The sequence below is a fragment of the Centroberyx affinis genome, unplaced genomic scaffold, assembly GCF_046629955.1.
Source record: "Centroberyx affinis isolate AG114_WGS23_722 - 3 ecotype Tasmania unplaced genomic scaffold, CSIRO-AGI_Caff_v1 ptg001581l_1, whole genome shotgun sequence".
NCBI lineage: Eukaryota > Metazoa > Chordata > Actinopteri > Beryciformes > Berycidae > Centroberyx > Centroberyx affinis.
The window spans coordinates 242,647-268,708 of NW_027280031.1; the positions used below are offsets into that span (position 1 = coordinate 242,647).

Here is a 26,062-nt window from a genome sequence, read left to right on the forward strand (position 1 = left end):
CTTTATCCCTAAAAAAAAAGCAGTCTGGCATGTGGCTCACCTTTTACTGTGATCAACAATGGTATTGTGAGGTTGCACCAATACATATGTTTACTCATTACACCGCAGACTCAAGGTGGTATGATTCTAGTGTTTAGCTGTCATAAGCACATGTGAAAAAGTTGCCACAAGCAGCGGCCCCAGCTCCCCTCCTCTCACTCCCCCCCCCCATTTCCTGTCTGTTTCTTAGTAGCTCCTCACCATCTGAGACTGACCTGTTTTGTTTGGACAGCGATGAAGAATGTGGTTTCAGCGAACACTAGACTTAACACACATACCCTCAGCAAAAGACGCTAGCGAAAGCCACAGATTTTCTTCTACAGAGACAGAAGGGAAAAGCGGGGGCTACTTCTGAGATGTGAAGAAAATCGAGGTGTCTCATAGGTTATGTGTGAAACCCGTGCTTTCTCTGTGCGTCCCATTGCAGGAGAAAGATGAATTGATTGTAGATTATGCTAATAAAAAAGTTAACAAGTGTTATCTCTATGACAAAATAAGGATGGTCTGCAGGCATATTGAGAGATAATGTTTGTCATTCAGTTCAGTATATCCTCCATGTCTTTAACCTTCAGCATGGAAACATAACATGAGAATTTTGCTTAATATACTGAGCAACACAGATTTTGCATTCTTTTAAGCCCTTGCAAACCATGTTTCTTTTTGTTATTTTATACTTAGCAGGATGTAAATGTGTTTATGTCTGAGACTGAGAAACATACATTGAGAAACATTTAGAGATAAGGTGTTAACAGCTGACAATGCCCAACAGGCTTCTACTAATTCTCTTCTACATTTACTGACTGCTCCCAGTTGAACATTTATCACTGCGCTTGCATTTAACCCAGATGTCAGTATTCAAGGAGGAAGTAAGTGGAATGTCTGAAGACAGAGGAAGCAGAGTGTTATGGCATAGCCATACTGTAGCCAGGAGACTAGCACTCGCAGACATAAGCAGTGCCCATTACTAATAGCTGGAGCAATCCATGGTCAAACCATAATACTTTCATCTCCTATCCCAAGTCCCTCCCCACCGTCTTGATTATGTACTGTGGTGGAGTGTGTTTGGTGTAATTGGGCTGTTGCTATAACCATACAAATGCTTCCCGTTGATTTGGGCTCACTGTAATTTAACAATGAAGTGTCTTGTGCACACAATTGGTGCAAACCATTACCAGGGAATGGAAATAGTGCTGGCAAAAATAAGAATGAATTCTTTGATTTAATCAGAATTCTTGTACATTATAAAAGGCTTAAGTTTCATTCACAACAAACAAACACCATAAGCCTAACATTTATTACAGGATTAACATTTCTATCATCTCACTAACATCTCAATTTACTCTTTTCTGACTAGATGACGGATTTGATGCCCTGGTCAATGGAAAAGCAGGGAAATATATCCCAGCCCCACAGAAGAGTCTCCCTAACCTGCCGCCCCCCAGGACAGTAAGTGATCAACAGTTTGATTTCATCAAGGTGGATTAACATGTGAAACTAATAACAATAACAAACACACTGAATGATTTGAGTCTCTGCTACTGTGACGAGAATGTTAATAGAGTATTCAACCTCAATGGGACTGTTAAACCCACATGGGTAAAATAACTGCATATCATGATATTAGACTGGTAAATCTTAAAAACTGTGAAATGACTCCACTTTTTAAAATTTACATGTAATCTATATTGATCTTTTGTTACAGCTAGGACATTTATTTTCATATTCTAAATGGAATACTGTGCATTAACACAACATTTTTCCAGCGTATTTCATAGTCTTTTATTATGCTTGATAAAAACAGCACAGCCACACAAGCCAGATACATTTCCCACAACCCTCAAAATCATAGGCTTGAGGCTTATTGAAATATGTTGTGTATTCTCCCACAGAAACAGGTATTTAATCACTCTTGGGGCAACAAATTGGGGAAAAGAGTGTGTGAGAGAGCTGCGGTGTGTTTTATGTTGACTGGGAGGCTAGTGGCTTCTGGATTGGCCCAGTGTGAGTTCAGAAAAGGCGGTTATCAATATAGAGTATGAGAGGTTTAGGACATCCCTTCAGTGCCTTTGAACTTCACACACACACACACGCACACACACACACACACACACACAGACACACACGCATATGCACACTGACACTGAGCATTTTTCCTGATAAACAACAGCTGCTACAGTAGTTAAGGATTAGGGGTAGCCACTGTGATTGTGTGTGTGTGTGTGTGTGTGTGTGTGTGTGTGTGTGTGTGTGCGCGTGTGTGTGAGTGTGTGTGTGTGTGTGTGTGTGTGTTCATGCAGAAACGTGTGCCAGTAAATGTGTGAGTGTGTGTGAGTGCATTACTGAAGTACATACATGTCTTGGTCAGTATGCATATCTCCAATATCATCCAATATCAGCGTGTTTTCATTTTTAGAGCCACATTCCTACAAACCTTACATTGGTTTTCAGTTTAGTGATTTCACAGTTGCAGTATGGCTTCCACAAATCCCTCAGATCTGTCTGGCAAAGGCATTTGTTCCTCCTTCCCTTCTGCGGCCGGCCGTGGTTGAACTGGTCCGCTCTTGGGAAGCCTGAGTAAACACGTCCACAGTGAACCGCTCTTTGGGAATCCCTTCATCTGCCTGCGGGGTTTCCATGCATCTCCAGTGATGGTGTATACAAGAGTTAGCATGTGTTTGACTGTGAACACACAGTCGCCCCTTATCATAGCAGTGAACAGCGCCCCCTTGCTGTTGATATAGTGTCCAGGCATGGCTGTCCACTGGCCCGTCGTGATATTGTAGCAGTCCATCAGACAGCGCAGGAAATCATCGCAGGGCCCATTGCGCATCACATACAAATTGTCCCTATGTGCCACCATGCAGTGGCCATAGCTTTGCGGCCTGATCATGGTGGTAGCGAGCGTCCACTCATCTTTCGCTGGTACGTATTCATAGATGTCTGTGGTGTCTGGCGGCTTCCAGAAGCAAACAAACATCCGTCGCCTTGCAACAGCGCAACCGGCTGATGCTACGGGCCTCGGTGCGTGTTTTATAAATGTCCACTCTCCCTTCTCAATGTTGTAAACTTCTCCTGTGGAAATGGTCCGTTTTTGGAACTCGCCGCCTACTGCATAGAGTCGACCCTCGTGACCCAGCAGGGTGAAGTCATATCTTGGTTGCTGGGGGCCAGGAAGAACTGTCCAGGCCCCTGTCTCAGGGTTGTAGCAGAAACTGTTGTCCACTGTGTCCTTACCATAACCGTAAACTCCTCCGACGATGTACAGTCGATTGTCGAGGACTGCCACCCCGGCCATGGAGGTGCTGCAGAGAGTGGGGAGGTTCGTCAGGTGTTTCCACTCTGCCTCGGTTTCATCAAGATAGCAAACAACCCTAAAGGAGTCATGCAGGAGCTCCATAGAAGGAGAATGGGTACCTATAGCGATGTAAGTGGCAGGGGACAACGAGTCCGAATATTTTAGCAGGTCTTCAGGGATTGTACTCTCCGCTGCTTCCTTCAGGTCATCGTAACAATCGCGAAGAAAAAGAGCAGCGCTATGAAACAATGTATGCAACCCAAAGATGGAGGCCGCATGGTACAGCAAGAGGCAGTTGTCTGAGTCAATAATGTCACAAAGATGCTGGGCCAAAAGTGCAACCTGGAGGAAAGCGGCACACTCCACAGCTTCTACAAGTTCATCTGGATCACTCATGGTGGGAACCTCGCCCCTGCAGACAGCAAGGGCAATGAGGAAACCCCTGGCATGCACTCCTCCCTTCAGATAGAGCTCATCCTGGCGGCTTTCTATCATTCCGGAGTGAAAGAGGGCACAGAAGTAGTCGCTGTGCCTCGCCAGCAAGGCCCGCTCCACAGTGAACCAGCTCTCCTCCACCCTCACTCTCACTGAGCCCGCCTGGTGCTGTCTGTCGTCCGGATCAGGGGTCGCATTCTCTGCATGAATATCCTGGTTGAGCCCCGGGCCTTCAGAGGCCTCCATGATCTCTTAAGCCAGGGTCCTTCCTCTTCCTAAAACACGCGCTCAAGTGACAATGCATTGACAAGTGTGTGACTTGAACACAGATTAGCCATTTTTTCCGCAGGACTTGACGGTAAATAAAGGTTTGTGAGAGTTCCATTGCGTCCTGTCTGCATGGTCTGAAAATAGAGTTGTGCTATAGATAGCAGCTGTGCCACGCGCAAGCGTCAGGCAGGAAAAGGGAAACTGTTGACATCTACAGTAAGTGGTAATGTGGAAGCTGGCAACTGGTGACTATCATAACCACAACGCTATTGGTCAGCTTAAGCATTTGCTGAATAATTCATGATTGCCTTATCTGCCAATATTACCCTTTAAACCCTATTCAGTTTTGCATGATCATGTTGGCTTTACAACTTAAGCAGAGTTACAGGTTGTCACAAATTCTGTTTTATTTCTGCATGTATGTTTATGTTTAAACATTCACTTATAGCATTAGACATTGGCACACAAATAATACAGCAAAGATGTAGGCTTCAAATCTGTAACCACAACCATGAAGGGTGAAGAATGGTAAAGGGTTCCCAAGAAGGCAAAATAATAGAAAAATAAATGTGTACAAAGGCTTTATAATGCAGACATTTATTGTTTTTTTTCCACTGCTGCCTGAGGAAGAATGTATCCACCACAATGTATCCACTAGCAATACATAAAGTACGTAATGTATTGCTATATTTACAGTTCCACGGCCGTTGTACACGTTTTTATTCATGCGACTGTTAGCTTGAGTAGTTTCCTTTTTGCATACAAAGTGGTTCCCTTCCTCTTATATTCTAAATCTGTAACCAAAAAGCTGCCATGTTACAAGTAGTGAAGAGACAGTGAGGACGCCCAGAGAGCTCTCCTCAATCTGGTCTTCCAAAGCTGAGCCCCGCTGATTATTTTTATCACTACCTTCTCCTCCGCTCTGAGCTCCCAGCAGGCTCACAGATACACTGTGTGTGTGTGTTTTTGCTGTGCCGGATTCTTGGCATGGGAACCAGGGATTTTCCATGTTCCTCTGACTGTTCGGTTTTGGGCTCTTTTTCCCACTCTTTAGTCAAAGCCCCTCCACCACACCCCTATTCCTCCTCCTCCTCCTCCTCCTCCTCCTCGTTTTGTTATTTATGCTCTGACTCCTTGAACCGTTCCTCTTACCCTGTGTTTCTGTGGTGATGACGTGTGTGTGTGTGTGTGTGTGTGTGTGTGTTTTTGTGTGTGTGAGACATGAGGGGAAGGGGCTGAACTGAGTATCAGTAAGGAGTGAATGCAAAGAAAGCGAGCAAAAAAAATGAAACACCGCTTGACATTTACGAAGGGTCCACACACCAACACACGCTCATACTCAGAAACACACCTGGCATGTTCCCCTCGCTGTTCTCTTTCATATCAGGCCAGCTGGGCTGTGGAATGGCTCATCATGCTCCTCTTTGGCCTTGACCTGAAGAACAGGCAGATTCAGTTTATTGGAGATGAGTGAGTGAGTGAAATAGAGAGATACAGAGAGACAGGAGAGAGAGAGAGAGAGAGAGTGAGGGAGAAAGAGATAAGGGTGGGAGGGAGGGGTGGGGGGCTGAGCTGGAGGGTTTGGGGGTGGGGGGGTAGTTGCTGCTGCCCTGGAATGCCTGGCCCTTTGTTTTAATTAATAACAGATGCCTTAACTGCTTCTTTTTTTTACTATGGAGCAATTTACACTGCTGCTGCTGTGTGTGTGTCTGTGTGCCTTGCATGTGTGCGTGGGTGACTGCGTGCGCATACACAATATATGTATAATACTTTACCACAAAAAAAACTCCTTTTCTCAGAAGAATCTTACTTTTCTCTTGTGAAGTTGCTGTGAGCTCTTGACCATTTGTAGCTTCCAGCCTCATATCTTCAAAGAGTTTTCCTCTGAATGTCATTTCACATAGATTACAGTCCATTTCTTCTGTCACATCAAAACAAACAAAATGTCGTAATGTATTGCAACTTGCATACTAACAGCAATAACATGGTGCATCAAATAAATCATTTTTCAATTTAGTATTTTTCCCCAATCTGCAGGAGTGTGAGTTAGTAAGTCTGTGAAATGTTCTGCAATCTCTGGATCCGAATACTTGTTTATTTCTGTGAATACAAACTGGAGTCCTTCCTCTCTCCCTCTGTGATTCATGTTGTCGTCCATCTTGCTCTGTATCTAGGCTTGAACTGTCAGACCGGGCCTGCCAAGGGTACTGTTGTCCCTCAGACCCTTTATTAGGTTTCCCATAATTACTGGATTTACTGACAGTAAGCTTTTTCTACTCTTGAACTTATTGTAAGTCACCCTGGGTAAGACTGCTGGCCAAATACCGGGATGCCAGAGGCCAGAAGGGTGCTTGCTATTCAAAAAAGCTTTTTGAGTATGTGGATGATGTAATTGGACAGTGTTTTAAAATGTTTACTCTATCCATGTTTCATAAATCAAATAAACTGAATGCAATTTTTTCTATCCATTTTGGCATTTTAGTGTTCCAGATATCCTTCCCCCAAAAGTGTTATCTTTGTGATCATATTCTGGCAATTTATACTGTCTGCCATAATGTATTTGTAATTGCCTAATTGTATTTTTCACATTTCTGGAAGAGAGTTTCACACTACACTTATAGGCCGCCGCCACCCTACGCCTCTTCTCCCATGCACCAGACAAGAAAAACCTGACTCCATTCCCCATTTCTCAATCCTCATCGGAAGTATAAACCGAGCTTACTTTACCATCCCACATTCAACTCACCTCAAGCCTCCCACTGATCACTTCCTGTTGCTTCATTCATATTTTCATTAACATTCTCTTCCCTCAGCTCTGTAGTCCACAGCCAGGTGCTGACATCACTTCACTGCATTCAGGCCAAAGATATTACCAGTCCCTTTCGCAACATGCATCAGTCACTCTTATAGTCTACTAGCCAGTTGAAGAAAAGGGAGCTACAACTACTGAACCTGACCTAACCTTTACCTAATGTGTTCTCTTAACCAGTGGTGTTATTATTATGGAAGGTGAAGAAGAGTGTATAATTTGATGCCACATCCATATCAGTGCTATTGAGACTCATGTGGAATGGCCAGAGTAAGAGGTAATACACTATACCTGTTATTATCCTCAACTCCTCAACTATCTGATCTCCTATTGGATTGTATGGCAGATACTCCAAGCCATCCCTCAAACACAATTTATATGTTCATATCAAATTTGGGTATATTAACTTAGTGTTGCATCATTTTGAACAGTTACACGAATAAAACAAGCTTTTTATAACTTCTATAACAAATTGTAACTGCAAATACTGCCATTTTTACCTTTGAATTCATAGACTTTAGCATTATAAAAAGACATTTTACAGCTTTAAAATGTTTAACTGTCATATACTGAAAACTCTTGTATTAATTAGTTTTAGAGTGGACAAATGTCTTCACTAGAATGAGTCAAATCATAAGCAAAGTTCCTAGTGGGGGGGTAGTGTTTCACCAGGGGAAACCATACTGCAATTACAGACTGGACCTGTAAGACCCCAAGCTTAACCTTAATCTTCATCCTAACCTTCTCTAACCTCAGCCTTAACTTCTCTGCACCACTCAGCTCTCTCTGGCTGCTCCAGTAGATCCCACATGTCCTCCTTCCCTTTCCCAACCCTAACATTTAGCGGCATGCAGGCTAATCAGGCACACAAGTTATGTGTCATCATGACTGTACGCGGCTTATGACATGACATCAGTTATTATGATAACTTACGGCATCTGCTATGTATTACGGGAAATGTGTTATTTCACTAATAAGTAATGGTGGGAACACGGCTCATAATAGGGGAATCCCAGCTTTTTGGGGGCTGACAGTCTCTGACAACCCACATCAAGATTGATGCTGTCCTGATTTTACAGAGATAGATGATTTGGTTCCTATGTTTTTTCTTTGTTGATCTGTAAAATAGGGTTGTGCCAATAACTGTATTACTACCATACCATACCAGGACCCACCACAGGTTGGGAACCACCATTACCACCATAGCAATATTTTATTTCATTTTACTCTGTTTTTCCCCCTTTTAGTGAGTAAACATTACTGTAAACTGAACACTGCTATGTAAAATGAAATCATAATTAATCATGAATGTTGTATCTTTCTATCTGATGATGACTCCTTTATCTGCCGCACTGTGAAAGATGCAGTTGATAGGCTTAGCCCAAATTATAGTGTCTTGGCTTCAATAGGCTCACTCGTGATACCAACAGAAAATACGGATAAAAGTCACCAGTACCCTGTTGCTTCTTGTTTTGTACTAATTACTTTTGTGCTTCAGTATGATTTTATTTGGAAGAGCTAATAGGTGCCATATGATTTCCTTGATTGAAGACTGGCCTTCAGCCTTATCACTGTTATTGTTTCTGGCTGTGATGTTTTATATATTTTAGGGATATGCATCACAGAAAATAATCTTCCTAATTCACATTCACTGATTTCAATAAACAAGTGAAAAATCTGTGTTTGTGAGGAATAAATATTTTATGAAAAAGAAAAATTTCAACAAACCTAAACAGTCATTAAAACACTTTCACCTGTCTAAATATTAAATATTTAGGCATCATCATTAAATTCATGTGCTCATTATGTGAACAAAACCTCACAACCTAAACAAAGAATGTGAAACTGGAATCCATTAAATTGAACATTCTACTGTAGGTACACTGTATATTTCAATGTCTCCAGATTTTCCCCTCCCACATCTTTTTTTTTTTTTTTTTAACTCTATCAACTCTATTATCTCTATGTTCATTTGGGGAGGTAAGAAGAGAACTGGCAAATCTCCTCTGCAAAGAAGCAGGTCACAAGGAAGGCCAAACCTTTTTATTCTGTTTTTGGGCCAACTTGACACAAACTCTTACTCTGGTTCTCTATTCCTGAGGGCATCTGGGGTCAAATGGAAGCTGAATCCTGTGTTTCCTCTTCTCTCCAGGAGTAATATGTAGCTATTTGACCTTCTCACCCATGCAGTAAAAGTCTAACCAAATTTTAAAAATCCATTTAAAATCCAATTTGGACATGAATGAACCAAAACCTCAAGTGAACTTTGTACCTGCCAAACTTGATTTGGGAGATGCATCATGAGTAAGGAAGGGCCTTTGCTGCCACAGATATCTCTACATTGAAGCGAACTTTGCCAGTTTTGACCCACTGGTCTCCACCTTTAATTAAACATACTCTGATCTTTTTAGATTCTTTAGTATCTGCAACTTTGTTAAAGCTCATATTTCCACTTTGCCACAGATCCCACCTCCCTCAGGCAGGGATTGCATATTACATGCAGCTTCTCTGCTTGAGGGTAATACATATCACACATTTCTTATGATCTTGTATTCTCAGAGAATGTGCCATGCCTTGGGGAAAATGAGGGCAAAGAAGGAAAAGGAATACAGGCTGCACTTTCAGATCAGCGGTGGGAGGAGGCATTAGAAGTAGTTTAACGAATCGTCTTCAAGTGCCAGGCTCAATCTCATTCAACTCAAGGTGCTTTACAGAGCCCACTTGAGGAAAACTATGCTTTCTAATATAAACCCAGGAACATCAGACTCCTGCAGCAGATGCTCTCTGTCCCCGAGTGACTTATACCATGTGATTTGCTCATGTGCCAAGTTAACAGAATATTTGAAATCCATTTAAGCAAGTAAATGTAATTTCTTGTACCTCTCCGATTGCCCGTAGAAGAATCCTTTTACTATGGACGTCTTCGGTACCTCCAACATCTAAATCTTTGCCACATCTTTGCCTGATGAAAGTCCTATGAACGAAACATCGCAAGAAAGTATTATACAGGTGTAGACAGTGTGTGGGATTATATCTCCTTCTCAATATCTACCTTTTTTTGTTTTTGTCCTAAAAACTTGTCACTCAAAGACTTTGAGGTGTGCAGAAATTATATAGTACGCGTCAAGGCAAAACTCATGTGTCCCACTGTCTGCTACCCACCACAGCTACCCTGCTAACTTTTCTATTATATACAGCTGTGGTCAGAGATTGGGAGTGTCTTGAAATTCCAATGGGTGGGGCGTTTTTGCTCCAAAACAAGTGTACGGGTCGGAAAGTGAGTTTTGAAAGCCAGAAATCTCAGCACCTGGCAAAGTAAACATGGAGTCACTGGTGTGTGGTATCAAACTGTGAGTTAACATTTCCTTATTATATTTTGGTATTATTGGTAAACATGTCATGATAACAAAATCCACTTACTTTCAAATTTTCTTTAATTCTAGGGGAGAACATTTTAGCTTCCAATTAATGTGATATAACTGGGCATTATAATTTGCTAGTTGACAACAGTAGAGTCATAGTAGACCGTTCCATAGAAGAAAAAAAAGTTGGCCACCAAACATGTGTGACTGCAGTCTAAAACTGGGGCTGTCCTCTTACATGATTTTCTCCAGACCTCCCAGCCTGAGCATGAGGTGTGGCTGCATGAGATCCAACACAAGACAATGATCAGCAGAGCTTGTAGACATTTGACTGATGATGGAAAGGCATAACGTGGTTGATGTACTGACTTCTGTTGCGTATAAAAGTAATGAAGATATATATTGTATATTGAGGCCCACACAGGCAGCCAGGCAGCAGACAGTTTGGTGGTTTCCAGTAATATGGGCAAGGGGCAGACAGACAGCTAGACTTTACCACAGCAGGAACAGGAGACGAGGAGAAGGAAAGAGGTGAAGCCGGGCTGATTGATTTCAGGAAAGCCACTGGGCACACACACACACACACACACACACACATAGTTCCCCGAAGGCAAACTTGTAATTCTCCCAGTGCACAGAGTGAGGTCAGACTCAGACAAGGATTGGTTACATGAGGAATTCCCAACTCACTGTTGAAGAGACAGGTGGATTAGCCAAATGTTGAGCCTTGGGGAAGAACACAGGTTACAGAAATACAGTCTGTGTGTGTGTTGGTTGTGACATTACCTTGGACATTTCCCCTCAAGGACATGCACTGAATGTACAAAATATTAGGGACATCTTCCTGATGTTGAGTTGCAGCTCCTTTTTCACAATCAACATCTCAATTGTGTCAGTGCTTAAAAATCCTTCTCTAACTCACCTGCTTCTCTTTATCCACATCTCCTCCTTTGTGATTGGTATAGATTTAATATAGATTTAATAAGGGATATTGGCTCTTACCTGGATTCACCTCATCAGTATACTTCATCAAAAGAGTAAGTGTCCCTAATATTTGGTGCATTCTGTGGTGAAAGATGAGGAAAATCCTCCTAAGTGAGGACATTGTCGTTGATCCTCTTTTTGACAAAAGATCAGTTTTGGTGTTGCAGGCTAGAGTAAGGAGCTGGATTTAGATATTAAATAAATAAATATAAATATTCAGAGAGGAAGCGAGGTGAAATTTCGCTTTGCTTCTACTTCTTTGACCGCTTGACTTGAGAAATAAGAAAGTGAAATTGGCGTGACAACATGCAAGCACATTTGATGACACCACTTACCACAACAGAAAGAAGCCAGGGTGATAGCCACAGCCATAATGATTAGTGGGTTTGGTTGACAGCATTATATCTTTTACTCTATCGTGTTTACAATTGAACTTTAAATTCATCTTTGCCTCAATTTGCACCCCTTAGAACAAAGTTGTGTCCATCTTGCTCCATTCGCCTCAACTCAGATTTTGTGTTCTGTCTGAACATAGGGCAGGAGCTGGGATATGGCATTTTAGGGTTAGTATTGAGGGAAGGACTAAGGGTTGGGGAATGAATCCACGTCAATGAAATCTTTTAACAACTATAGTAATAAAACCAAATGTGTGTGTGTGTCTGTGAGACTATCTTTTCTGTGTGAACAGCACAGTGTTTACTTGGCATCAATAAAAAGTAAGTCACTGGTACATGTTAGATATACGAATGCAAATAGCTGAGTAATGCTAGTTAAGAATAGTTGATGTGAGGTCAAGGGGAACCTGCTCATTCCATACCAGTATATAATTGTGTTTTATTCTTTTTCTGTATGGGTTTTTAGTATAAAACCCATAGAATTAAGTGTGTAAAACTCACAATGTCCAATAGGAATTGTCATTATATAGTCAGCAATTTAGTAAAGATATTAGTTCAAGTTTATTAGTAGATTATCAATAATGCACAATTTTGTTTTCTAAAGTTATTATACACATATGGGTAAAAAGTAGAGTCACTATCAAAACCAACTAATGGTTTTGTTAAAATTTGTTGACAAGCAAGCCTGCTGCTAACAGTAGTAACTAGTCAGTGCTGTCATGTACTGTGACTGCATTGACCAAGAGAATGTATGGTTAGTTTAAGTGATAAATTGAAGTAATTATGTGATGGATATTGTGATTTCAGAGGAATAACTGTGATGCATTGTATAGCACAGAGACTTGTTTCAACTTTATTTAAGATGTCTGCTGCCCTTCTTTCACCCACCTCACTCATCCACATACAGGAGTGCAACATATACCATTATCAGGTCACACTGGGAACGCTTTGTTCTTTCTTTATTTATGTATTTATATTGCTCATACATGTGAAAGATAATATGGTCTGAGGTCCCAAGAGTCATCTCTGCTGGCTGGAAAGAGATGAGTAAGAAATCTGTCATGATCTCTGCTCCCTCTGTGTGGAACAGCCTGCAGACAGATTTGAAACTTGAACATCTGATTACTCTTAGTGCGTTTTTAGGGCTTTGGAAGATGAATCCATTTGAAATCCTCAATACTTTGTTTGGGTTGTGCCACTCTTTCCCTCCTTGTCATTCTCTTCCACACACTATTTCTTAGATTGTCGATTATCTATTATGAAATGTTTTAATTGTTGTTCTGTCTGTAACTGTGATGTTTTTTTAGTCCGGTCTCTCATGGTTTTGAAGAAGGCCTATCCTTCTTGCCTATCCTGCCCAATATCTCGTTCACAACTTGTATCACAAGTCATCATCTTTCTCCTAACATCTTCCTTGTTACTTTCCACTGTATACTATCTAATAGTGTCTAAAGAATAATCTTATTGTTGCTTCGTAAGCCATAACAGCAATGGGAAAGTCATCTTAGACTATACTTATAGCTCCCTGAATAGACATTATGGTTAAAATGCATGTCACTGAAATTAAGTTAAAAGTGTGATAAGATTCTTTGGATTTCATAATATCTCTCTCTCTCTCTCTCTCTCTCTCTCTCTCTCTCTCTCTCTCTCTCTCTCTCTCTCTCTCTCTCTCTCCCTCTCCCTCCCAGGGTGTGGTGGGTCGGGAGCCTTTCCCCTTACCTGCCATCCCAGCTCCAGCCTGTATGGACTCTTGTGAGAGTTACTATGAGGAGGCTCAGCCCTATGAGGAAACTGTCAACGGTGAGACTCACAGCCTGCACAGCCTCGGCTCTACTGTTTAACTATTTCACTCTAATCTTCAAATTAAGAGGAACATGTTTTTTCTCATAATTGATTAATCATGTCTCTATTTCAATACCAATGATTCCGTTTAGGGTACAGTTTGCAATTACATTTACCATTTCTACAGAACATTGAGAATTACTGTATTCACGTCTATGGAGTAATTGTAATATTTCCCTTAGTATGTTTACATAATTTGCTCAGGACAACACCATTTAAGTGTGGCTTTTAAGCAGCACCCATAGGACATTATTTCACTGTGGCAGACACCATAGAAGAAGTCAAAAGTTTGAGGTGAAATAACAAAAGTCCCAAATACGTCCAACAATGACAAGTTTCAAATAATGTGTTTAATTACAAAAATAAGGAAGAGGCTTTTTAAATGGTTTTGTCATTTACTTACAAAAGTTCAGAAACATTACCTTGAACATTCACACCAAAGGAGAATTACCATATTTGGCACTGTTAAAGAAAAGATGTGCCAGATTAATTCAATAATGATTTGGGTTTCAAATTAAGCTTTTGCAAACAATTTTCATCATTTTTAATAGAGGTTCATTGAGATATGACATTGCAAAGTCACAGCTACCCTGTGCAGAGGCATGTGTGCACACACACACACACACACACACACACACACACACAACCACACACAAGGTTTGGGTAGGAGATTGGCCAATATAGTGGTTTTCCTCCCATCCACATCAGTTCTGTAATTTCTAGGAATTACTCTGTTTCCCTGACTTATTTCTCTTTCCCCCTTCTTTCTCTCTCTCCAGCTCCTAAAATCTCCAAGGTATCACTATCTTTATTAGTATATCCACTGAACTGAACCGTGTATTTACTAATCCTTGTCTTGCATATATAAAAAGAGAGAGACAGCAAGGGAGAGAGAGAGAGAGAGAAAGAGAGAGATTGAGAGAGGGAAGAGAGAGGAGAGAACAGGGGTTTCCTTTGTTCCCCAGTATCTTGTCTTCCAACTCCTGGGAGTGGAGGACCAGTGACCACGGGATACAGCAGAGTGAAAAGGAGAAAAGAAGAAGAAAAACAGTGGCTCCATACAGTAGCCTGGTTCTTTTTGGCCTATCTGCCCTGTCCTGCGTTGCCTTGGGGCTTTTGCTAAAAGAAAATAACACTGGAGAAGATAATACCTGTTTCATTTCACCTCATTAAAATGGCACAATTTTCAAACCTGTGAATATACTGTAGAGGCCAGGCACAGAGGTTAGGGTTAATATCAGCAAGGCACAACTGCTGAACGATTTGTGGATCCAATAACTATGTTGATATTACGGTCAATATTAATCAATCTTTTGCATGGCTACTGAAAATTATTTTTTTTGGGCTGTATTGTGAAAGAGACATATGTGTGAAAAGGAATTTCTCAAATATGCCAGCCTTGAGACATAAACAGATAAAATCACTTTTGAAAAAAATATATACTATGTATATATATTATATGCTGTATATATAATTAAGGTTCTGCAGTTTTAGCAGCATATTTTTAACCTACGTATATTGATGGCTGAATAAGCTACAGAAGCTTTAAACTGATCAGGACTGTCATCTGCTCTGCCAGTTATAGTTATGGTTTGTATTTGAATGAAACCTTATGCTGTTGACCACAATGGAAACAAGGTGACGCTATGGCGACAGTAGAGATACATGCATCTAAGTTCTCAACAGGAAATACTTGTCAGTTCTAGAGACAGTGGTTTCTTGTCAGTCCCATGCAAAAGTGACCGTTTTTACACGTTAGACTGTGGTGAGTGACTTGCTGATGGGAAAATGGAGCAAGTTTTTGACACCATCACACTTTTTGTTTTTTCCTGTTGCTGAGAATCTTCCTTATACATTTGGGTTGTTAAAAGATTTCCTAGTGTATCATAGCCTATAGGTTTATGAAGCACTGAGCTTCTACTTATTCATGTGAAATCGATTATTTTTTCTAAACAAATTTTCTAAATGAATTTTCCTCACCGTTTTTTCTCCAATCCTCTTCCTCCTTTATCTTGTTATGTAGAGCTGGACTGTTTTGGGCCCTGGATGCGAGTACACAGCTCTGACAGTGTGGTCTATGCTGTTATCACCAGGGGTACCTACCTGTCTGTCACTGGACGTGTGTGTGTGTGTGTGTGCCTTGTTGTTGTCTGAGCTATAAGCCATAATGTGCATGGAACAGTGGGCATGTCTTCCAGTCCTCATTGTCCAGCATGATCCATGGTCTCGCATGTAAACAAACAACTTTCAGCCAAGACTTGTGACAGGAATCATTCATCAGCCCTGTCTCCCTCTCCATTTCTGTTACTTTCCTCATATCTTGGTCTCTTTCTCTGTCACCATATTCCATCAGTACTTTAATTGCAGTTTGTATTGTGGAGAAATCATCATTCGCTATGTGTTAACTTCGGACCAGGGGTAAAAATGCAGGCCTTTTCCAGTAGATTGACATCATTCGGTCCTCCAAACCCATCCCACAGTGCAATGTGCACTCAGTGTCTGCTCTGCCTCTTTCTCTGTCTTCAGACTGACAGGAGCAGATGTTGGACGGTTTGCACTGTTGGAAGGATATGAAAAAAGAAAGGGTGAAAAAAGAAAGGATGTCAAACCAGGAGGCAGCCATCGTTATGTATCTGGTCTGCTCTTGCCTCTTAATTCATCCTCTTCCTCTGACCTCTGCCCCCTCGTTTTTACCTCTTACATAATGGCCTCCTCTTTTTCTGTCTCTTAGATGACGGGGAGGCAGTCAGCAGTTCATACGAGTCGTACGATGAGGAGGAAGTGACCAGAGGGAAGTCACCGTCAGCGCAGCACCAGTGGCCGTCAGCAGAGGCATCCATCGAGCTGATGAAGGACAGCCGGATCTGTGCCTTCCTGTGGAGGAAGAAGTGGCTGGGCCAGTGGGCCAAGCAGCTGTGTGTCATCAAAGACCAGCGCCTCCTGGTGGGTGAAGGACCGCGTCAATATCAGAATTAAAGCGCCTGTGTTGAAGTTTTGGGTATATCAAGAGTCTTAGAGGTTTTATGCATAGAGTTTTAGGGTTTGTGGGAGGAAAATATTCTCTATATAACTATAATGTTTCACTGTAACTCAAAATAGAAGTACAGTGATTACACATAATGCTAATGTAAGCAAACCTTCAAAATACTTTAAAAACTCCATGTTTAGCTGTCCTAGTTCAGTCACTTGGTTCTAGAGTGGAAAAATATCAATCCAATAAATCAAGCTATAAACAAAGAGAGCAGTGGGATAGTCTAGCATGACTCTCTTCTCACTTTGTTTCATTAATGTTTTTGTGCTGTGCCAGTGGGACTAAAAGCCCACCAATTCGAAAATATTTATTGACTGCAGGGAAAAATAGCCCTTATTACTGATTCCTGCTAACTGATCTTTTAATATTTCCATAGTCTGGAGTAAAATACTGTATATCTTTATGTGTTGTTTATTGGTGTTGGTAGTAGCAAAGGAGTAACTTTCAGGTTTGGAAACATTTCTTTAGAATTGCTCTTTGTTCAGTCGACTTTCACATATTACTCAACTATGGCTCATATTGTGTAAGGTTTTAATTATTTGCAGAATTGTATGCCTTAACATGTCACAGCACAAAACCATATGGGGTTCAGGCTGCATCCACCACAGGAATTGAAACCCATTGTCACGATTTTCAAACAGAGACAAACCTGTGTTGAGCTATATACTTGTTTATTATACTGTTAAATCACAAAAAGGATTATGGGTCGTGTCTAAACCGTCTTCCTTGGAAACACGGACAGAAGTAGATTAAAAAAGATATTGTCAAAATAAAAAAAGTTAGTCACTTTGTTATTTATCACTTTATTGTTCCAGCAATGGGGGTTATTTGTAAATTGACCTCCATGTCATTTTTAAACTGAATCGCTCATATAACAGGATAAATGCTTTTGTTGAATGTTTGACTTGGTAATTTTCTGAATTTATTTTAACTCAAAATACATGTCTGTTTTACTTCAAACACAACCACAAACCAACCACAAAAAAAATACTTGAACTGCTATGAAATACATGCAAAACTGTTTAGCTGTGACATACTGTAAGCCCATGTAACAAAAGCTCAGACAGTCAACTTGAGAGTGAATAAATCTCTGCAGTCCCATAAAACAAAGCAAGCCAGTGGTGGAGTGACAGTGTGTGAGCGGTGGGAAGTAAAATCACAGAGCTAAGTCGATCGTCTCTCTGCTCCCTCCAGTGCTATAAGAGCTCCAAAGAGCAGACGCCTCTGCTGGATGTGAGCCTGCTGGGCTGCAGCGTGGTCTACAAGGAGAAGCAGCTGAAGAGGAAGGAGCACAAGCTGAAGATCATTCCTGTGGGAGGGGAGGCCATCGTGCTGGGGCTGCAGAGCAAGGAGCAGACGGAGCAGTGGCTGAAGGTGAGCCGTGCCACAAACGCCTCGTTCTTATCACTTCCCCAAAACTCATTACTGCTCTGGTGGAGCAGCTGGTATTAGTTTAACCCAAGAAGTTGCATAGTGAACTCTTGAGTAGAAGCACAGAACTTGTTTCCGTATTAATTTCCAGTGAAGCAGGAAGGGCTGATGAGTCATTTTTAAACGTGAATATGAGAATGACATCTCTTCTCTTTCTTACCAGGTGATCCAGGAGATCAGTCCCAGACCAGCTGAGAGCTGTGAACCGCAGCACTTTGTGTCCGACTCCCCAAGGCTCATCTGTACTAAGGTACACTTATCCATCACTTTTGTGTGTATCGGGGGGGTTTGGGAGCAACCCAATTTGTTAGATTATTTGCTTTATTGATACATGAATATCACAGGTGACCATTGGAATAAAAAATGCTCCAGGACTCTATATGTCAGTTATTGTTTGTCCATGATGGTTGGGGCAATGGCCATTTTTGCGTGGCATTGCCTATACATGAACCATATGGCTCACCAACAGTAGCTGATTAGTCATCTTTCTGTCATAAGTCGTTTTGTATGAGAGTGTCTGCTAAAATATAGATTTGAACATACAGGGGGAGCTGAGTGAGAGATACTCAGTGGCTTCAGAAAGCGGCAGCAGCACTGACAGCCATGCTGAGACTCCTGAAACCAAAGATGGTGAGCTACTCCTTAGCTTTTATTTTTCAGTTTCTACTCAGACTGTTTTACAATTCCTCCATAGGGATTTGGGCACCTGGTACTGCTGTGAGCATTTGATGGCAAAAATATGTAGTATATTTCTCATTGCCATCTTATAAAAAATATAAACAAATAAATATTGTTTCTGTGTTTCAGTAATTGCATACTCCACTATGGTCATTACTGTTGGGAGAAATCTCAGCTTATCTTGCCCTAAACCTCTCTCCCCCACAGTGAAGAAAAAATATGGTGCAGGTCTCAAGTTCAGCAACCTCATGAACATCGGCAAGAAAAAGCCTTCCTCATTAGAGAGCCCAGAGAAATGTGTCGACACCTCAGGTGAATAGAGACCTACACACCATGTCGAACTTTAAAATCCTGCTGTAGTGAGAGACTGCTACTCAGCCGTAGTCCTGTTTTAGCCTTAGTTTTTCATATACTCTGGTAAAAAAAGAATCCAGCCAAAATTAGCTACTCCTTATCAGAAAACCCATTCATTCAGTAATTCAGTATTCAGTAATTTAAATTCAATCTTCATTCAATCAGTTTTGACGATACACACTGTACACTTCATTATGATTTTGGCCACCTCTGTGGATAGTGCCTCAACAACTTGATTTTAGACCATTTTAGCAATAATTCTTAAGAATCAGTAGTTTTGTGTCTCATTATATACAACCGCTGAGAGTCATGGCAGGACTATACATCCCAGATGAACAAACTACGCCCCCCCCAATCCCTCTCCTTTGCCAGGCTACCTCAATGTGCTGGTGAACAGCCAGTGGCGGACCCGCTGGTGTCTGATCAAGAATGGCCAGCTGTGGTTTTACCAGGACAAGGGCAAGACCAAAGTGAGCCAGCCCGCTGTGACCCTGGGAGGCTGCAGTGTGGTGCCAGACCCCAGTCCTGACCACCTCTACTCCTTTAGGATCGACATGGATGGGACACAGATAGCCACTCTAGAGGTAGGGAAACAACTGCTGTCTTCTGTATACGTTTACAATATCTCTGCAAACGTTTTGGGGTTAGGAGTGTGAGAAAATGCTTCATTTAATGAAGCTGCATCAGCTCCACAGTGCTGTGACTGTGCAGAAATCGGATGAATTTAATTTACTGTAATTTGATGATACAAATTTTTCCCAAACCACTGCTGAAAAAAAGGTTTTAAACTGAAGGGAAGACTGCCAACAAGTGTGTTTTTCTGTGTTTTTCTGAAAATATTGGTGGGTAACCAGCTAGACCGGCTGTTTACCACAGATGATTGATAATAGACATCTGTCTTAACACTTGTATTCATACGTGCCTCCACAAAAACACATAATCACGCACACACAGGCTTCCCAGTCCATTCCCTGTCCCCAGTTGACGGTTGCCTCAGATGAGAGCTCAGCTCAGCCTCGTCCCATAGGAGAGGGTGTGGGTCCTGTGATGGGACGAGTCACTATGGTCCTGAGGAAGAAGCAGCAGTGCAGCACAGCAAACGTCCGCAGGAGAAACCACATGTTAGCATTTCTCAGAGAGAGACCGGTGCACTGCTTCTCGCACGAATACTAAACACTAAACATACCCTCGCATGAAAATCCCTTTCTGCTGAGATCAAAGTATGTAATGTGTGTGTGTGTGTGTGTGTGTGTGTGTGTGTGTGTGTGTGTGTGTCTGTGTGCATGTAAGGGTAGTCTGCGTGTTATGAGTGCATATGAGTGTGTGTATGTGTGAAGGGTGGGGATGAACTGGGATCTTGGGGTCTTAATGCAACACCCTTTTTTATTAAGCTTCCAGTACCACCCTGTTACAGCGCATATTTGGTATTAGCCAATGGAATCCTTTGTTTAGTCTTGAAGATTCTGTCTGACACATTTATGCTTTTTGTTGTTGTTGTTTTTTTCAAAACTTTCCACAAACTGAAACCGATATACAAGTTACTTCCTTGGTCCAGTATTTGCTAGATGAAACAAAACATGATTACTGGAAACAAAAAGAAACAATCTGAAGGAGGAAAGGACGGGAGGTTCTGAGAAATAAATAGACTCATACTCATACATAGCCTTAGTCCTGTTCTTCAAAGATGAAAACTTCAACAAGCGTACCCCCTGTCATTTTAGAGAATTATGTGTTGAACATGTACATACTCATAGTGATAAAGACAAAAGATTATTTGGTAATGCTACATATAGCTGTAGTGGATGAGCTACTTGAATCTTTTATAACAGGCTGTTAACATGTTGTGTCCCTTTATGAAACTGCAACACTATGGGTGTAATTTATTCTGGTTATTGAAATAGGGCATAATGGGCTATTTTATATGTCAGTAACCACACTTGTAACTCATTATGAATATCCCATAACACTTCATGGAATTGTGCCTCAAGTGCAGTGTTACCACTTACTTGTTATGGCATTTCTGATTTACAGTATTTCATGATTGCTTTGTCTTAACTTTCACAACAGAGTGTGAACCTATAAAATTAATAACACAAAGACCCAAACTGACTTGCAGGATTGTGCTTACACAGTGCAAAACTGAAAATCACATTCTCAATTCTCAGAAAACAGCCACTTCACATTATCACAATGTTTAAATCCGTACTAGACATGCAGATCACTAAATCAATTCAACATGTGCTTACAGTTTCTTGTTACTTGTAGCACCATTTGTAGCACCATTGCCCAGACAGAGTAGCACTGCAGCACAATAGGGAAGTGGACAGCCCACTTTCAGAACATGTTTTGCACATTGAAATACTGCTGTGAAGTCGTAAAATGGTGTGTTAGTGTTTTGGATAATATAAAGTGACAGACGGCATGTAGCAGAAGTCATGGGCTGGATTCACACCCGTGATGTTGCAAGTACATATGTATGCTTTTGTCTTCTGAACCACCACTACACACCAAATAAAATATTTTTTTCCTCCTCTCCTCTCCTCTCCTCTCCTCTCCTCTCCTCTCTTCTCCTCTCCTCTCCTCTCCTCTCCTCTCCTCTCCTGTCTCCTCTCCTCTCCTCTCCTCTCCTCTCCCCTCCTCTCCCCTCCTCTCCTCTCCCCTACTCTCCTCTCCTCTCCTCTCCTCTCCTCAGGCTAAGTCTTCAGCAGACATGGGCCACTGGCTGGGCCTCTTGCTGTCCCAGACGGGGACCAAGACCGACCCAGAGGAGCTGACGTACGACTATGTCAACTCTGAGAGGATCTCCAGCATTGTCAATGCGGCAAAGACTTCCTTATAGTGAGTCTTATAGTCAATCCTCTCTACTTTTTAAGGGACACCTTTCCGTATGTGTGTATATGTGGAGACACAATATTTAAGTGAGACCTGTCTGTGTGTTTTCTCTAGCTTGATGCAGAGGAGGCATTCAGAGCCCAACACCTACATAGACAGCCCACCATCCATCCCTCACACTTCTGATGAGCTGTACGATGATGTGGCGTCTATAGGAGCTGACCCAGAGGTAGACTCACTCAGCATTAGAATACAATATCACATTATCTGTGCATTCCCTTGAAACATCTGAGACACAGCCCCAATATTCTACTGTATTAGCAACATTGTAAGTTAGTATTAATTAGTGTCAGTAACTTAATAAATTCAATGTATTAGTAGAATTAATAGCTATACTAAATAACCCAAGGTATTTTTTCCTCAATTTAGTCGTGTGCTATTAGACTATAAACATAAACTACCAAACTACCGAAAAAAAGACGAGGCTCACTTGACTAGAAAATAAGTGTTTTGTTGGGGTCTGTTTTGTACTGATGTTTTGTAATCATACTGTCAATTTCAGTTTCACTATAGGTGGACTCATTTCATCTGGCCATGCTCTATCTCATAATGTTTTATTCCTCGTCTCATGCCACACCAGGATGTAGAAGAGAGCGGCCTACCGGACAGTGAGGAGAGCAGCCTTCAGGAACATAACGAATCATGCACTCAGGATGCCAAGGACCCGGTAGGTACAGAGCAGGATAGTGAAAGCAGGGTTTACCTGGACCTCATCCCCGTGCGCTCGTTCCTCCATACATCCAGCGGGACTAAGGCCTCTCCACACAAAGACACCTCCGGACATTCCCCCACAGAGGAACAGCAGGACACCTCATGTCAAATAAGAGAGGTAGGGAATGGATATAATTTGTCTCTCAGTAACCTGTTGTCCTATATTTACATATTTAGTCATATTTGGTATATCTGGGGCCAACAGATTCCATGGATAATGGAAACAAAACTGATGTTGAACTGACATTGGATCAAATTGGAAGAATTAGCCTTTAAGAATAGACTTTTTTATAGATTTTAGTTTTTTGACAGGACTATTAGTTATGACCAGTAAATGCACATTAAAGAGTTTTTGGAGTTTTTGAAGGGACCATATGGACAATTGAAACCTTTTTGTGCAAAAGGCCTACAGGTGAGACAGCAGTCGGTGTTTACTGGTGCATTCACACTATATTCTGTGCATTGCTTCCAGCTTGACTGTACTGACCCTTCTGAGCCGGAGCCTCCACATATGATAAATGGCACCAGTTTGACTCCTGCTACCATCAAACCTGAGCAAGAGCGCCCCCTGTCCCCTGGCCCACTCCGGCCCCAGACCCAGCCACAGAAGACCTCGTCCCAAAGCCAGGAGCCTCTGAAGAGGGCTAGCCCCGGATTACTGATCCCCCAGGGCTGCAACCCACCTGGGGCACACATCCACAAAGCCCAACAGAGCCCAGGAGGGCTGGCCCAGGCTGCATCTGGACGTCCTCACAGCCCGCAAACCCTCCGGGGCAGAAGCACCAGCAGTGGAGACAAGCCCAAGGCCTTTACCATGGGTGAGGGAAAAACAGGGGCAATGGGGTTGAAATGTCACAAAAAAGGTCTTCCAAGAATGCCAAATTTTAGTGATTTACCTCTTTACCTCAGGGATTTTTTCAATTGATATCCCACTGGATGAACTAAATGTTGGTCTTTTTTGTTTTCTTTGCATTGTGTGACATTCTGTCCCAACTTCCCTCGCTCTATGTCTTAATCTTATATTACCACAGCTCCATCTAGTGAAAAGCTCCATCATCCACAGTCAGGGGCAGCAGCAGTAGAGTGTATTTTTTGTGTTTGAATCCTGCAGCAGAAGTATTTTTTTTAATGATTAGATTTTTTTTTTAATGTCTGTTTGTTGTTTCTCTCTATACTATCCTGTAAATGTCCTTATAAACATCAGATCATTTTCATTTCCTTTTTGCCCTTGCATGAACAGAAATTTAGCCATATTTTCAATCATTAATTCATACAACTGAATTGCCAGGGTGTCCCGGAGCAGTCGAGGTGAAACTGGGCAAGAACCGCACGGAGGCAGACATGCGGCGCTACATCGACGAGCGCGACCGCCTGGAGAAAGAGAGGGAGGAGGTGAGGAGCAGCCTGGCCAACCTGAAGAAGGAGAGGAGGGAGACCAAAGAGGAGCGCAGCACCTGTCAAGGTAGACCTGCACTTCCCTGTAGGGACAGAGCCAGTGACCCGCAGCACTCTAGGGACAAAACATGAGTTGGAGTCAGCTCCAATATTTGGACAGACACTTTGAATGTGAAGTGACACAATAACTACATGCTGTGCTTCACATTTAAGTCACATTTATGTTTAATTTCACATTTTCCTTGTACCATTGACAGCGTTTTTGCTGTTCTGGCCCATCACTGAGAGGAGACACTGTTCCATATGATTGACAGCTGTCTGTTATCCTCAGATCCCAAGCAGCAGGCCTCCCTAGAAGCCAGTCTGAAACAGAAGGAGGAGGCGTGTCGGGAGGCGGAGCGTCACAGGGTGGAGGTGGAACTACGACTGGTAGAAGTAAAGGAGAGTCTGAGGAAGGTGGAGGCGGGGCCTTTCACCCTGGGCACCACACTGGACAGCAGCCTCCAGGACACGCCTGTGGTTCGTATGCTGGCTGTGTTGGTTTAATCGTAGAACTTCAGAGCATGATCACGATGCTAAGTGAAGTGATTACATGCTGTGTGCATGAAAATGTGTTTGTCAAGTCTGTTATGGTTTTCCACATGTCCACCGACCAAGAGATCTTCAGAATCTAAAGGCTCATTAAGATACAGATCAAAGATGCTATTCGTTTTTGTACCTGAAATTGTTCTCTACCATTTGGCCCTCAGACTAAAGCAGCGTCCCCGGCTCCTCCCCAGACTCCAGTGTCTCAACCCTTCAACAGTAGCGCCAGCGGAGACTCTTCCTCTCCAGTCAACTCTGCCACCGTGCTGAAGAACAGACCCGCCTCCATCATGGCCACCAGCAAAGTCAATGTCCTGCAGAAAGCAAAGGTGAGACTGTAATTCTGAGAAATAAACATACAGACATCAGTGGAACAAAGGCATTAAGGTGTCTCCTGAAACGCGGATCCTTTTTGAGTTTTTCTTGGCTATTTCGACGCAGCACAATACCAAAGAAGGTACATGTTTCAGGAACTGCTATTATGATATTATGATGGCATATATACTGTCAGACTACCTAAAAAACATCCTTTTTTGTATTTACAGGAGTGGGAGAAGAAATCCACCATCTAGGAGGGAGCATGAATGTCTTTTGACCTCCTATTACCTCTAAGGTCAACCTGTTTCTCTTGGCCGGGTCGGCTCTGTGCCGCCTGACCTGCTTTGGCAAGGAGCGGCTGGGTTTAGGACCAGGACCAGTTCATCAGCATCCTCCCTTCTCTGCACCCTCCATCCTCATCACCTCCTTGTCAAGAGCACAGAGAGTCAATCAGATAGAGGCACCAGCTGTCTCCTCACTGACTAATGCCACTGGACAATTTTAGTTTCAATGACTTTTTGAAGTTGTTTTTCTCTGTTTCCAAAAAGGAGGAATTTGATGTAGTTGCATTTTGGCCAGTCTTATAATTGTTTCTGATAATGATGCACAAATGGGATGTTTATTGCAATGAAAACAGCCTAAAATTTGAGACCACTGAAAGCCAGTTTGCTTGAACAGGTATGTTATATAGAAAGACTCCCCTCTACTAAATTGGCCATTTGGTACTCTCTAGATTGTAGCTTGGTTCATATATGCTGGTAGCCAAGATGTAAATATATTTACACCATTATTGTTCTGCCTTTTGACTTGTTGTATTGCTAGCTAAAAATGCACTTTTTATTCAAATAAAAATGTACTGACAGCAATTCGGGCTTGATAATGCATTTGTTGTTCATGAAAACATCTCCTGCTGCCTTTAAGATGATCTCAACCTTTGACTTACCTTTTCTGGATGGGTCTTTGGAGTTTTTACACTAATCAAGCCAACTTGTCTTTTGGTTCAGTACTCAGCAGAGATTCAGTTCAATCCACTTCCAACTCCGTCTCCCTCCAAATCCAACTCAGCTGTATTTCTCTCTAAAGAAATGTTAAATACTTGTAGTAGTAGTAGTCGTAGTAATAGTTGTAGTTGACTTTACTGAATTACTTCAAGCCAAGAACCTGAGCACACTGACACCTGTGCTCACACAGACACACACACACTTTTGTAAATGTGCACATTTGTCATTTTCAAGC

The 26,062-nt window shown here is 42.0% G+C and overlaps 2 protein-coding genes across 2 annotated transcripts in view; one reads left to right on the forward strand and one right to left on the reverse strand.

The window, feature by feature from the left end:
- The window catches only part of afap1l2 (actin filament associated protein 1-like 2), a 50,971-nt gene extending 25,288 nt beyond the window's left edge, over nucleotides 1-25,683 (forward strand). Inside the window, exons 4-21 of the mRNA XM_071527845.1 lie at nucleotides 1,394-1,499; nucleotides 4,031-4,055; nucleotides 6,376-6,386; nucleotides 13,349-13,389; nucleotides 16,163-16,374; nucleotides 17,657-17,836; nucleotides 18,057-18,143; nucleotides 18,439-18,523; nucleotides 18,779-18,883; nucleotides 19,298-19,509; nucleotides 21,618-21,763; nucleotides 21,872-21,986; nucleotides 22,398-22,646; nucleotides 23,001-23,346; nucleotides 23,817-23,990; nucleotides 24,255-24,463; nucleotides 24,673-24,837; nucleotides 25,054-25,683. Coding sequence (XP_071383946.1) covers nucleotides 1,394-1,499; nucleotides 4,031-4,055; nucleotides 6,376-6,386; nucleotides 13,349-13,389; nucleotides 16,163-16,374; nucleotides 17,657-17,836; nucleotides 18,057-18,143; nucleotides 18,439-18,523; nucleotides 18,779-18,883; nucleotides 19,298-19,509; nucleotides 21,618-21,763; nucleotides 21,872-21,986; nucleotides 22,398-22,646; nucleotides 23,001-23,346; nucleotides 23,817-23,990; nucleotides 24,255-24,463; nucleotides 24,673-24,837; nucleotides 25,054-25,080 — 2,495 coding nt within the window. The 3' untranslated portion in view covers nucleotides 25,081-25,683. The remainder of the gene's footprint in view (nucleotides 1-1,393; nucleotides 1,500-4,030; nucleotides 4,056-6,375; nucleotides 6,387-13,348; nucleotides 13,390-16,162; nucleotides 16,375-17,656; nucleotides 17,837-18,056; nucleotides 18,144-18,438; nucleotides 18,524-18,778; nucleotides 18,884-19,297; nucleotides 19,510-21,617; nucleotides 21,764-21,871; nucleotides 21,987-22,397; nucleotides 22,647-23,000; nucleotides 23,347-23,816; nucleotides 23,991-24,254; nucleotides 24,464-24,672; nucleotides 24,838-25,053) is intronic.
- LOC139651022 (kelch repeat and BTB domain-containing protein 13) lies at nucleotides 2,498-4,015 on the reverse strand. The gene has a single exon (XM_071527846.1). The coding sequence runs from the start codon at nucleotides 4,013-4,015 to the stop codon at nucleotides 2,498-2,500; it is 1,518 nt and encodes a 505-aa protein (XP_071383947.1).
- Nucleotides 25,684-26,062: the final 379 nt, after the last annotated feature.